This window comes from Astatotilapia calliptera, chromosome 4 (assembly GCF_964374335.1).
Source record: "Astatotilapia calliptera chromosome 4, fAstCal68.1, whole genome shotgun sequence".
In the NCBI taxonomy this organism is placed as follows: Eukaryota; Metazoa; Chordata; class Actinopteri; order Cichliformes; family Cichlidae; genus Astatotilapia; species Astatotilapia calliptera.
In genome coordinates, this window is record NC_137425.1 from 7,027,575 (window position 1) to 7,040,961 (window position 13,387).

At 44.2% G+C, this 13,387-nt stretch overlaps 1 protein-coding gene across 12 annotated transcripts in view; it reads right to left on the reverse strand.

Annotated features, from left to right (window-relative positions):
* Nucleotides 1-13,387, reverse strand: part of arhgap23a (Rho GTPase activating protein 23a) — a 65,353-nt gene that overhangs the window by 29,695 nt on the left and 22,271 nt on the right. For 10 of the 12 annotated variants that reach the window (XM_080300151.1, XM_026164279.2, XM_080300149.1 and 7 more), the window contains exon 1: nucleotides 2,593-3,421. The exons of the other annotated variants lie outside the window; for them this stretch is intronic. In XM_080300151.1, the coding sequence (XP_080156277.1) occupies nucleotides 2,593-2,835 (243 nt within the window). In that variant the 5' untranslated portion in view covers nucleotides 2,836-3,421. Of the gene's footprint in view, nucleotides 1-2,592; nucleotides 3,422-13,387 lie in introns of those variants that run through there. 12 annotated transcript variants of the gene reach the window in all.

Consider the following 13,387-nt stretch of genomic DNA (forward strand, 5'->3'; position numbering starts at 1 on the left):
TCCAGAGGAAATGTTTGATGTTTAAATTGCGGCGCCAAAATTTTAGAGCCCCATCAGCTTTATTAGAGAATAAAAACGCTATAAATAAACAGCGGGGGTGGTAATCTCCCCTGAAATCCCTTAATAAAGGATTTTTGAGTCTTAAGAGGCTTTTCTAGGACATGACAATATTGTAAAGCTGACGGCATAATCGTCGGGAACAGCGTACGTGTAGGGTAGCACACGTCCACACAGACACACACTCTTGTCCTCGCTCCATCCAGAGGTAAAGCAGTTCAGAGGAATGCAGTGACTGTCAGGGAGCCCGGCTCCTGCTAAAACCCCAGCAGGACAGAACAATAATGCTCTTTTAAACAGCTGAGAGCTGCAACCTGTTTGAAAAGTGGAGCTTTGCGGCTGTTACAAATGCTGACGAGCCTTTAATCCCGATGGTCATAGCTGTCTGCGTCCGCAGCCCGGAGCCGAGCTGCCAAGAGGGAACAGGAGAGGGGACGGCGCGAAAAAAAGCCAAACCATCTCATCCTGATAATTCCTGGACTCACCGGCCACACACAGAGAGCGCTCCCCCACCTCTGCACCTCCACGAGCATCCTGTCTCACAAATGTGTGACGTGCACGTGAATATCCACCTTTACTCTCTTAAGGAAGCCGGCGGATTCTGTAATTTATATAACAATATGTTTAAGGGGCCATACTTGCGAACGTGTGTGAATGCAGAATGTTTGCTGAAAAACCAGTCCAGCCCCACAGTCCAGTCCAGTTCAACCAGGCCAACAGGTGATGATGCAATGTCTGTTAAACAGGGTTTTTTTCTGTTGAATAGCAAAACATGCCTATTTGTCCAAGTGAAACCTGCATCACTGGTAGCAGTGAAGTTCATTTAAGCTATTTTAATTCAATCCAAGGCCTAGAATCATTTCCAGGAGGAGCGGTTTTAGAATAACTTTTACAGCATGACTTGATAGCTGAGTGGGCAGCAGCACATGGCAGTTAGTCTGTGACGTGGGTTTAAATCTGACCAGGGACTTTTTATCCTCGCTGCCTCGACTTTTTGCTTTAGCAAAGAGGTGAAAGTGCAACAAAACACTGCACTTTATCACACTTTTACATGACAGATTTTCACCTTTACAATTCGTGAGGGTGTTGCGGTCGTGCCGGCAGCTGAACGTAAAGAAAAAAAATGCAAAAAGAATTGAATGCGCCAATCCTGTGATCCCTCAAACGCAATAAATCTCAACGATAATAAAGCAGAACAAGATACCAGACATATGATGTGCCAGAGAGATAATAGAAGTGCATATTTCAACTTAAAGTAACAGATAGAGACAGCTAGGTGCAACTGCTCTTCCTCCCCCTCTCCTAAAATGTAAACAGTGTACAGTGTCTGTTTGTCCCAGCTGTGTCCGTACAGCCTCTCCTTTTCCTCCCCCCACACTTACATTCCTCATTATGGCATTTTTTAAACTGTGTCAATGAGTCTGGGGGAAGCGGATGATGAGAACCATTAAAAAAAAAAAAAAGCAGTGAAAAAAGATGTGATATTCCACATAAATGATCACGGTTAAATGAGGAAGTAATGGCCTGAATTCTGAGGGCATTTGGGACTTGGGGGTGGGGATGCACAGCTGTACAACTGCATGACACCTCGATCAAAGTGGTACTTAGAAGCCACCTTAAACTGTGCTTAGCCAGTAATTAGCTCCTAGGAGGAAGAAAAGGGTCAATATGCAAGCCATTCCTAATCCAATGGATGGAAAACGTGAGTAAGCTGGGAAATATTTTTATTTGCTAAATGTAGCTTATCTGATCTTAAATTCATAATTCTAAGTATATTTTTGTTCAGAATTAACAAGTCCACAACAAATTCAATAATCCGGTGTGTACGTGGTCTTTGCAGGCCAACTGCAGCTAAAAGCCACCTTGACTGTAGGTAAAAACTACACTTTCTTAATTATATTGATCCACTCAAAGAAGTCTAAACAAAGTGTGCCTGCCAAAACAAAAGAGCCTGAAGGCAACACAGGCATTTCTCCAGAAACTTTAAAGAATCTACCAACAGCTGAGGGGTTAACCGGCTCCAAACAATGAGTACAGTTACAGAGAAGCATTGCTGACATGCATGACTAATTGCACACAGCGGTTTCTGGAGAGTATTGCTGATATCATTGTTTGCTGTGTTAATTCTGGAGAACCACAAAAGTCACCACGAGCACGACAAAAAACATCTCCGATGTCTTGGAGTGTAAAGTGGCCGAGGATTTAGCAGGAAGTATGTTAAATAAGCAATCTGGTCAATTCATTTGACAACAGAAAAATTTATGAGAAACTATTCAAACAAGCAATGTACAGTTTTAACTGATAAATCTTATTTTTAAAAACAGATAAAACAGGAAATTCCTACAAATTTCACATCTTGCTATTAGAAGCTGTGATGGGGATCAATACATTGTTGGAAATCCTCATCAAGTTATCTAGCTAAAGCATTTAATTTGGACTCAACTTGTCATTTAACAGCAGCCACTGACTGATGCTTTTAGCCACAGTCACCACATCTTAACGTTAGATGGGTGAAGACCAGTGACCCCTTCTTACCCTGGGCTGATGAGAGCTCTGGCTGTGCCCAATAGGCATGGCAGGTGGCGAAGTGGGTGGCTCCGAGGTCGTGCCTCCACGTAGAACCGCCAGCCAAATGCAACGAGGTTCAGGGGAGCTGCAGTCCACCCCCACCGGGTTCTGGAAGCTCCAGTCAGACCCGGCTGGCGCAGGACACGGGAGCATAGCAGCGGGCATCGGAGCGCTGAGTTTGGTCAGATCCGCATCGCTCGCCACCAACATGGGCTGCACACACTCAAGCACCAACACAAAGTCCTGGACGGTGTCCAGACACAGACCTACAATCGAGCCAAGACAGGGTGGCTGCTTTTAGTGTCTTCCGATTCTCCAGTCATTTAACTTCACGCCTCCTGGCTCCAGTCCATTGCTGCTGCTGCTGAGCCTCGGGAAAGTTTAATCCAACAAGTTACACATCACAGCCTGACGCTCCTGACCTCCATCGGTCAGCTCTCCAAGACCCTCATCCGCACTATTGGGGGGTTCAAACCAGAGGAAGAAAAAGGCAGCAGATAGAGGAGTGTGTGTGTGGTGCAGGGATCAGAGGTAGGTCTGGTTTCACTACAGACACACACACAGAGACCAACTGACAGCAGCCCTCCTGTCGGTGTCCAGTGATGTTCTGCATTCAAAGCCACTCTGTCCACCCCCCAAAACACACAACTGCTGTCCCAGAGGGCTGGATCTTCTGTCTCTCCTCCCTCCCACTGCCCCCACTCTCTCCTTTCACCCTCCCTCTCTACCTCTAGTGCCAGACAAACTTCATCTCTCTCTCATCTTAATCCCGAATGTTTACTTTATCACAGCGACCATCAGCTACTCGATCTGTTGCTTTTCTGTTGCTTCTCCTCTTTTGCTTTCTCTTTAGTCCTTGTTTTTGTTACTCGGACTGTATCCAGACAGTTACTGACTCCTTCCACATGAACCGGTCTGACTGTCATCAGTAAACAAACACCTGTGCACTGTAAAGCGGAACTCTTGAAGCCATACGTTGGGAAAAACCGAGAGCGGGTCAGCTGTTAACAGTCCAGGTGAAGAGATCTCCTGTAGGGTTGCTGCTGGTAGGTTAAATCCACGTTGGATCCTTCCTGTGCTGCACGTGTGCTGCACATATGTGTGTGTGAGCGACACAAACACAGTGACAGAGCTTTGGTCCCACTGCTAAACTCCACAAAAGCCAGCCCTGCCTCCACCGCCTCCCCTCCACTCAAAGGGGAGACGAAAAAAAAAAAGAGAGAAAAGAGAAAGAGGCCAATTTGCAGCACAAAGAGAGAGGAAAAAAAACATTTGCGGCTGCTATGCTTAGTCTTCTACTCCCTTTTTCTTATAGTTAGGAGGGGAAAACACAGAGGAGGGAGAATGATAATGAGAGAACATGGAAAAAAGCTGCCAAAGACAGAGAAGGAGAGCAACGGGCGCTGCTGTGGTTGTAAAAGCTCTGAAAATAACACGGTCGCTACTGGATGTCAATATGACCTCTTTGTCAAGCCTATACTCCCACTCTCACGTGCAGACACACTCCTTCCCAGAGGATCCACCCATATACAACACAGTGACACCTAAAAACCACTAAATCAGTCAGGGGTGAGTTCTCACCAAACAGCCAGGCGTCCAGGGTACGTGCGAGAGCGGCAGACAGGTAACCATGTTGTTGTTACAGACAGCCAACGTTCCCCTCCGGTTGTCGTCACTGTTAACCTGCCGAGCATCCGTTACCGATGAGGTTAGACAGGTTTCACCTGCCGAACAGCGGGGCAAGTTCCAACTCGACTGGAGAAGGCCGTCATCCGCAAAAAACACCGTACCCTCTGGATATGTCGCACTATGCCAACAAGAACACACACTGCAGGCTTTGATAGTTTATACTCACTGAGGAGGTGATAAATTAACGAGTCTGTTACTTTCACAGGCAGAAACATACCCCAAGAAGAGTGAATAATAGTGGCGTGTCCAATAAAAGTACCAAAAAATATAAAACACAGTTAATATAAAATATGAACTCAAAGTGTTTTGGTGTCATCTAGCACTTTAATATGATATCCTGCGTTTCTCTTCCGTGTGGGTCACTTTTTCTTTTTTTTGTTAATCTTGTGCAAACACACAAGGATGTATACATGTGCGTTAGGAAAATATGTTACATTTACTCCAGGAAGTTAAGATATTGTGCAATGTGAGGCTGCAAATGCAAGGCTGAAAAATGAAGCAAATCTGGAAAGGCTAAAGATACTTCCTTAACTGTGAAGTTAACGTCTCCCTTCTCTACATCTCTACTTACCAATTTAAATTTCATTATGGTGTAAAATTATGCAACATTGAGTGACAGGACAACAGTCAGTCAAAGTCTACACGCCAGTTTTGGTGAATGAAATTCAAGCAGTTTAGTTTCTGTGCATCATTCTTTCACAAGTATCTGTGTGATGCTAATCGCTTTGCTAATCAAGCTAGCTACGCTCTCATCCAGATGTGATCACTTCGAGATCCCTGCAGTGGTCCTGCGTTCAATACAACCATGTTTTATGCGCAGTCTGTGGGATCAGTCATTGAATGATGTAAAGAGTAATTTATTTACAATAAAACTGATTTACATTATGGGAGATCTTTGATCAAGAGTCCAGAATGTTATAATTGGCCTGCAGTCACCCACATATCACTCGCAGGCCATGCTCTTCATGTTCTCAATTTTGCATTACAGCAAACATTGGAAAGGCTTTAAAAAGCTTTTTTATTAATAAGCTCCATGTATTTATACACAGCATGCAAACATCTGATCTTTTTGCATGTTAGCAACAGGCCTATTAAAGCAGCAAGGCGCTTGCACTGCATGACTGATATGCATCCTTAATAGTTGCTTCTAATTCGTACGTCATCATAATAACGAACCTCATTTTTATGGGCGTCACACATTTTCTATTTTTCTACTTCCAAGAGTTACATAGTGGCTCTTTTAATGATCTTTCCTGCAAAAATAACAAACTACATTGAGGTGGATCCACACCTCACTTTATCCCCAGTTAGTTTATTGAGTCAGTAGACTTTCACTTACACACACAGGCACACACACACACACAGAAACCAGTTACATGTGAATACAAAAGGCTGGTTTTCTTGTGCACATGCATACACACAAGCACATGCCACATGTCCCACTGAGTCACTGCTGAGTATAAATACACTAGGCTATGTAATTATGGTTCCACTTAAAGTCAGAAGGCTGTGGCTGTAGGGGGGTTTGTCTTCTCTCTGTGGTTCAGACCAGAGCTTCGGGTTCAATGCACCACCCGGAACCGCCCTGCTGGATCACCATGGGGAGGTCCGATTCATCACCAGGAGGGGGAGATGCGAGAGAAAGAAAAAGCCAGACGGGGATTTAAAATCTGCATCCATTTCAAAGCGGCAGCACTGAGGTGGGATTTCATATGGCACTTTTTACAATAACAGTTAGTTTTAGTGAGGCGGGAGGAGTGCCTAATTTGGAAACAAAAGGTTTCTGGCTGTCTCACACCCTCTCTTTCTCTCGGTCACCCTTTCATGAACCATGACGGCACTTACAAAAACAGGAGGTTAAGTGAGAAAAAAAGAGAGATGGCTGGCAAAAGAAAAATGAAAATAAAGGCATTGAGTTACAGTTTATCTGATGTGAGCCACACGTGAGGAGCTCGAACAAAAGCACATGGTCTACTGGTTAGCCGAAACATGCCCGAGCAGGCAGACATCACCTGCATATGGGCTTAATTTAAATCATAACAGCATACCTTTTTTTATCTAACTTGTAACGATTTGAATGCTCAGTAAACAGCACTCGAGGTTTTTTCTTCCCCCCGTTTCTTTTAGATCTTAACCTGGGAGCGCAAAACTCCTGGAAATGTCAGGAAATCAAAGCCCGACATGCACCGCAGCTCTTAGAGGAGCGACGTCTCTGCCCCTCACTGCTCTCCGACAACAAACACATCTGTGGAAAGTGAAAACTGCCCGCTGGTGTAAGGGACAGATTAGTCTGGCGATATGTTTTAATCCCTCTCATAGTCGGATCATGACAGCGAGCCAACCGATTAACACACAGTGGCCTCCCTACCCTTTTTGTTTTCCCCACTGCAGCTTCCTCGCAAGGCAAAACAAAAGTCTGTCTCTTCTCTGCTGCATCTACAAAACAGAGCTGTGATGAGGAGAAAAAAGGCAAGAAAGAGCAGAGTGAAGCCATTCAGAGTGCTGACTGAGCGCTTGGTTGGCCTGTCGCTAACAAACCGCGCTGCAGACACAACCGTAGGGTGTCTTCTCTAAACACAGGCTGCAAGAAAAGGCACAAAAAGGGTCAGAAAAGGACAGACGGGGTTTGATGCTTACAATGACTGACACAACAAAGACAATACATAGATAAAGAACTTTAATATCATTATAATCTGACGTCTGGAAACCCTTGAGGAAAATCCCGTCGCCTCTGGTGAGACAAACTCCGGTGACACACTCAACATGTGCCAGGAAAGGCGATAAAGGAGCCCACATGAGTTATCTGTGTCATCACACTGGAAACTAAGGAATGATTCAGATTTTACCACAAATATATGCCCGATGCACCGCCACGGTTACCAAGCTCCGAGGGGGTCCCCCAAGATGAGTAACAAACAAATCAAAGCCACACTTTTTCCTTAAACAAAGCTGTTTGTCTTTTCCATTTTCCCACCAAGAATTGGGGACTTTTGTTTTTGCCTTTGTGCTTTAAGAAAACATTTAAAAGAGTGTTCACAAAGCGGCTGTGAAAAACTTTTCTGTGCCTCAGTATTTCTTAGGTTTAACTAAATATAATCTACAGTTATGAAACATGAGGCTATTTTAATAAAAGAATGAGTGAATAAAAGTTTTGTTAGAGCACATTTCACATGTAGCGGTTCAATAATTGGCTCTAGATGGCATCAGCATGGAGTCGATTTCTCCGTCTAGACAGACATTAAGCGTAATCTGCTGAAGTGGATTGTACAAAAGCAAGCGCTTGTGTGAAAAAAGGGGATGTAGCTGTTTTAAGATGGTTAATTTTAACTTTAATCTCCAGTAAATCCCCATGCCATGGAACCTATAGGCCTTTGTAACAGCATTCATGATGTAGTGAGCAGACAGCAGACACTAGAGGGCAGCTGCAACCCAGGGTCTAAAAGCAGATGGGTGGGGGGAAAAGCCCAGAGGGCACTGGGCCGCAGGGGATAGAGCAAAGGGTGATGAGCTACAAGTAAATGTAAAGTTTTACAACAATAGGTGGCATGAGTGTGTGCCCAGGGCGAGGAAGTGCAAGAAGCCGACCTATAAGCCGTTATCTGCGATTCGTGGTTGTAAATGAGTTACAAATGGATAAGCTCGGGGTGGGAGACTGTGGCTGGACATTAGGGAGGTCACACCTGTTGTGGTCTCTGTTGTGCGAAGCTCTGAGACGATAGCAGGTGCAGAGCGAGACGAAACGTGCAAGGGTCAGATATCTAATCAACACACAGCTGAGGTGGTACCGGGGTGGTCTAACCCTCCCTGACTGGCCAGAGGACTTTTACAACAACAACAACAACAACAACAACAATGCATGACTCAAATCTGCAAACCAGAAGAAGCGTCTTCTGTGTTAAACCCACTGCATTATGCATGCACTCCACATGACATCAGCCCAAGTGAGCTGGCTGAGAACTGAAATATCAACTCTTTAGTCACCTTTTCCCGCCCACTCACTCACACACTTAAGATATTATTAGCTCCATGAAGCTAATAATGTACAAGAAGTCTGTAATTACTGATATGAGTCAAGCTTTTAATCTGAACCGACATTACACTGCTTTAAAAACAGGCCACAAAAAGATTATTTCTATAATTAACCAGGTTAAGATTAATGTCTGTTTAGTCCCGAAAATAGTAAAAAAACATTGATGCCCAACAGCATGAAATCTGAAGCTGTGGTGTATCATAACGGAAGTCTTACAAAACCTGCCAAACCAGTGAATCTTTGGCTTTCAGTGTTATAGCATGTCACTCTTTTACTGCAGTGTTAATCAACAATCATTCGGCTGGCTTAACACATCAGATAAGTTGATAGTAACAACACAATCTCAATTAGGGACCTAAATCACAGGTAATCATTTAGCACTGATAATAACTTCTTAAATCATTTAACTAGGTGGACTAGGACTCCAGCTTCCCAAATGTGACAATCTGCTCCTTTTCACAAGAATTGATTCATTAATTCAATTTATATGATTCATTCATATAACCCATTTTTTGGAAATTATAACACAAAAAATGTGCCTATTGTGCTACTTCTGCCACAAGGGAACGCTGGGATACATGAGTCAGCCCGCCGGCCTACAAAGCATCTACGTGGACAAAAATGCCCGATACAGAGCAGGAAGCAGAACACGAAAGGGTGGGGGCTTTGACAGATGTTGGAGAGCGAACACCGGGGTAAAGGGGGGGAAACTTGGAGGGAATAAAAAATGAGGACAGAGAGTGATCTAAAGCAGAAGCAAGAGTCAGGAAGTTGAAGAGAGCAGATGGAGAGGAGACAGGAGAGGACGATTTAAACATCTGGGCTCAGACAGCGGCGGCGCAGGCGCGTATTTACGCAGAGACGCACTCTAAATACCTCCTCTATTGTTTCATTTAAATAACGCAGCACATAAACGACGACAGTCCAGACTGCACGGCTGGAGGCTAAACCACAAAAATGTCACTTCTTTGCTCAATCAAGCTAATTAAAGGCTAAGAAATGAATCCATTAACAGACAGTCTGCTGACAAATGATTAAACACACTAAGAGATGTGTAAGTGAGTGTTGAGAATAATCTATCCTATGGATTTTTGCCCTGTTTTCCAACTCGCGTTCCAAAAACGTGCACATCACCTCTTCTTTTAACAGAATTCTGGGATTGCTTGGGAAGAGAGGTGTACTCTTTAAAGCAAATAAATACTCAAGAGTTTGGGGACTCCTCTGGTATAGATTTTTTAAATAAGTCGTCAAATTCTGCTAATGAGTAACAGGTTTGGGTTGCAGGCAGGCAAACTGAGCACATGGACAATATCTTGGTATTGTCTTGAAAAGCATGCTGGCGGAATTGCAGCATGTATGTATCATTCAGCATTAATGCTGCCTTCACAGATGTGCAAGTAAGCCATGAAAACCCCTAAAAATAATCTCAGGCACACAGTAAGTGTCACTGTTTCTGAGTGTGTTTGAATTGCATCGCTTACGATAAAAGAACCAACTATTCATTGACATGGTTTTCAAAAATGCTCCTGGATCTATAAAATGACTTTCCTGTAAACAGCCTGAATATCAAAACCATCCACAGGCAGTTTACAAGATTCAGATTATCTGAATCTTTATTTAATCCCCATATATAGTTGTGTGAATGCCTCTTAAGTCTTCCACAGTGATGAACTTCTCCTCCAATTACATGTAACGTCCTCAGCTCCACTGGGATGATCTTCTTCATGTTGTTGGCCGGTGTTTTGTTTTAACATGACACAATCTTTGCAGGCTTTTGCTCTCCCCGTCTGAACTTTGTTGGACGGGCTTTCTGGAAGCAAATTCAAAAAGTTTCAACATCTGATAGTGTCGCATTTATACTTCTCAAATTTAATGGGTGGGTCTCTCGTGGCTATAAATTTTTCATAGCAAGGAGAGACCCGCAGGCCATATTGCATGGGATCAAACCTGGATGTATGAAGGAAAAGATGGTTTCTATTTGTGCATGTGATAAAGAGCGATGAAGCATACAGGCAAAACACACACACACACACACACACACACACACACACACACACACACACACACACACACACACACACTATGACATACACTAAGTGGAGAGACGGTGCTCCACTTTAACCTAATTAACGAGAAGTGGCTCCTCTAGTCGACTGCATGTTTTATGTTCAGGTCACTTCGATAATAAAACGGAACTAAAATGAAGAAGAAGCTTCGTCTCTTACTGGATATTTCATGCATGCATTAACAGTTTAACTTTTTGTGTCCGCTTATTTTTTAGTGAAGGGTGAGAGCTCAAAGTTGCCATGAAAACTATCAAGTTGCCTATGTTTGACCTTAATAGTTACTATAGGTCTGAACTTTAAGACTCTCAGACTGTAAAACCACTTGGCTCATTTTAAAGAGCCAGGTGTGAATGCTAGATCCTTCCTCTCTTTTCAGACATGTCTGAAATCTGGAAGTCTGAAAACGTTCCACCTTTTGATGCATGAAAGATGTGTGACGGCCGAGCAGTCACCAAGAACGCTTAAATCAAAACACACTGGTTCCTGCTAAAGATCTGCTCTCTTTCCACGGTGTTTTTAGTCATGTCCCATCCCCTCACGCTTAGCCAAAGAACATGAAACAAAGAGGACCGAAACAACAGCCACATCCTGCTGCTTCTGAAAGCCACTATGAGGCGACGGCTGGGTTTTATCAGGTAAATTCCCAGCTGTACCGTATAACGAGTCTTCTGATACTGACGGGATCTATGACGACATCTGGCAGAGAGCTAACTAAATGTTGTATTCCCCACCCCTCACTGCTCCACTGTACTGACCACAACCGCTGGGAGCAATCAGAGCGTCACGTCGGAGCTCCACTGCAGTAAGATGCCCTCCCTTGCTACCCCTCCCTTCTTTTTCCCCTTTTTCCCTTTTCTTCTCTTTCTTTCCTGGTTGTTTTCAGAAGCAGGCCTCAGCAACAGAAAACCACAGGGCTCCAGCAGGCCTTTTGACTCTCTCCACCCCCCTCGCCCGCGTTTGGAAGAAGCGCGGCCGTACTTTGAGCCCCCTCTTCTCGGTTGCTTCCCTCTTCAGACCCACATGTATATATTTAGCTCATCTCTGCTTCTGTATAATTAACAGATGAAAATTATAACTTTGGGACTCGGAGATGACGTTGCTGTTCTCCTTGGCTGAAGCTGAACTTAAGCTTCAGCCCTAGGGGGGACAAAAACCAGGCGGCGGTCCAACATGTGGGGCGTGGTGGAGGCGATGCTAAGCCAGGTTGGGAAACTGAGCGAGGCAGTTAAAAAAGAAAGAGAAAGACGACTGCAGAAAGGAGTCAGAGTGTTTATTAGAGCTAGCGAGATGGCCTGCTTGACTGCCTCCATCAGCCCTGGAGTTTCCATTTGTGGTCATCTGGTTCTTACATTCCTGCCATGCACCACCGCTCACACCACGCCGAGGAAGTCTCCATCACTAAGTTCACACAGGACTGTACAATCCAGCAATTCTCAAAGCTGAGTCTGGGGTGTAGAGTAGCCATTTAGGGAGCTCTCAGAGTAGTGAAGAATAGTTTAAGTTAATGAAAGCTTTTCTTATGTTTGGGTCTCACAGATGGAATCTGATCACCTGGGAATCTGTGGGTTACGTCTGGGTATTTGGGGATGTGAAAATAGTTTTAAAGACTGCTTTTGCAGATGCACGAGTACACTGATGCAGCTCCTAACCCAGCTGGACAAATTCCCACTGTCTAAAAGTTCAGTAAGATTTTCCAATATTTCACATAGACCATCTCAAATTAAGATCAGTGTTGTGATTCACATGACTCTCCACGGGCTCGCAAAGTCTCTCTTTAACAGTGTACGCATGATGCCACCGGGCAAAAGATAGCAACTGCACGTAATCAATTACTACAGTTTAAAGGAGTTTGGAGGCAGACACATCAATTCTTCCCTTTTTCAATCTAGTCAAATCTGAAGCACAGCCAAACGCATGTGATGCAGAGGTCAAGCGAAACTTGCTAGGCGTGATTTTTCTGGCAGTAACTTCAGCTTCTGTTCTCACTTTGAGATAAACCTGGCGATCCTCAGATTAAATCCAAAGGGGCTTTTGCAAACCATCTCTTCTCTTCAGCATTCCCCAGCAGAGCAGAGATGCTCTGCAGATACTGACTGGCATGTTTCGAATACAGGGCGATCGTCCCACGCTATCACTTCATCTGCTCCTTCCTGTTGACTGTGATGTAAAACCCTGTTTAGTCCTAATATTCGAGCAGATCCCAAAGGCACTGCCCTTTTGAGCGCGCCGAGCAACGATGAGATCCATATGCCAAGCTGATGATGCTATGTCTGCATCTTTAACCTCTGTCACTCTGTATTAGCAGCCTTTTAATGCAACCCAGAGACTGTTCACCCTGCAGAAATAAACTGTCCTTTTGTAGCCTCATGACTTCTATCACCTCAGAAAAGAAGGTCAAATTTGCCACCTGAAGGAAATTAGGCTCGCGCTTGTATTCTTATTTTGCTTAGCTAATGGGACGCCTGGAGAGGCCTCCAACTGTTAACACAGGAATCATACACTCGCATATGTTTTCACTCTGTTATTCGGATTAAAGACACGTTGCCATTGCTTATAGTGAAGAGGAAAGTTAACAGAAACACACTGGACTGTTAGTTTTCACTCTGTAAACTCAGGGCGGTGGGTGGGTGGGGGGGTTGGATATACAAGAACTGTACAAAAACAAACCCTTCATGGCAAAAACCTACATGTGAATACCCGCTGCTTTAAGGATGACATTCTGCTCACAGACGGCACATACAGACAGAATTGAAAGCAGCGGCGGCAGCAGAGTATCCTGAAAGGAGATGCCCAAAGAAGGAAGCAGAGAGGGGATCAAAGCAACGAGCGATTCACAAGGAAATGAAAAAACAAGAAAGCTTCAAATTCGGAAGAAGCCAGAGAAGAAGAAAAAAGTACTACTCTATTAATAAGAACTGTGACACACACAGTCACACACAGAGAGGGAAAAAGACCAACAAAGAGTAGAGAAGAGAAG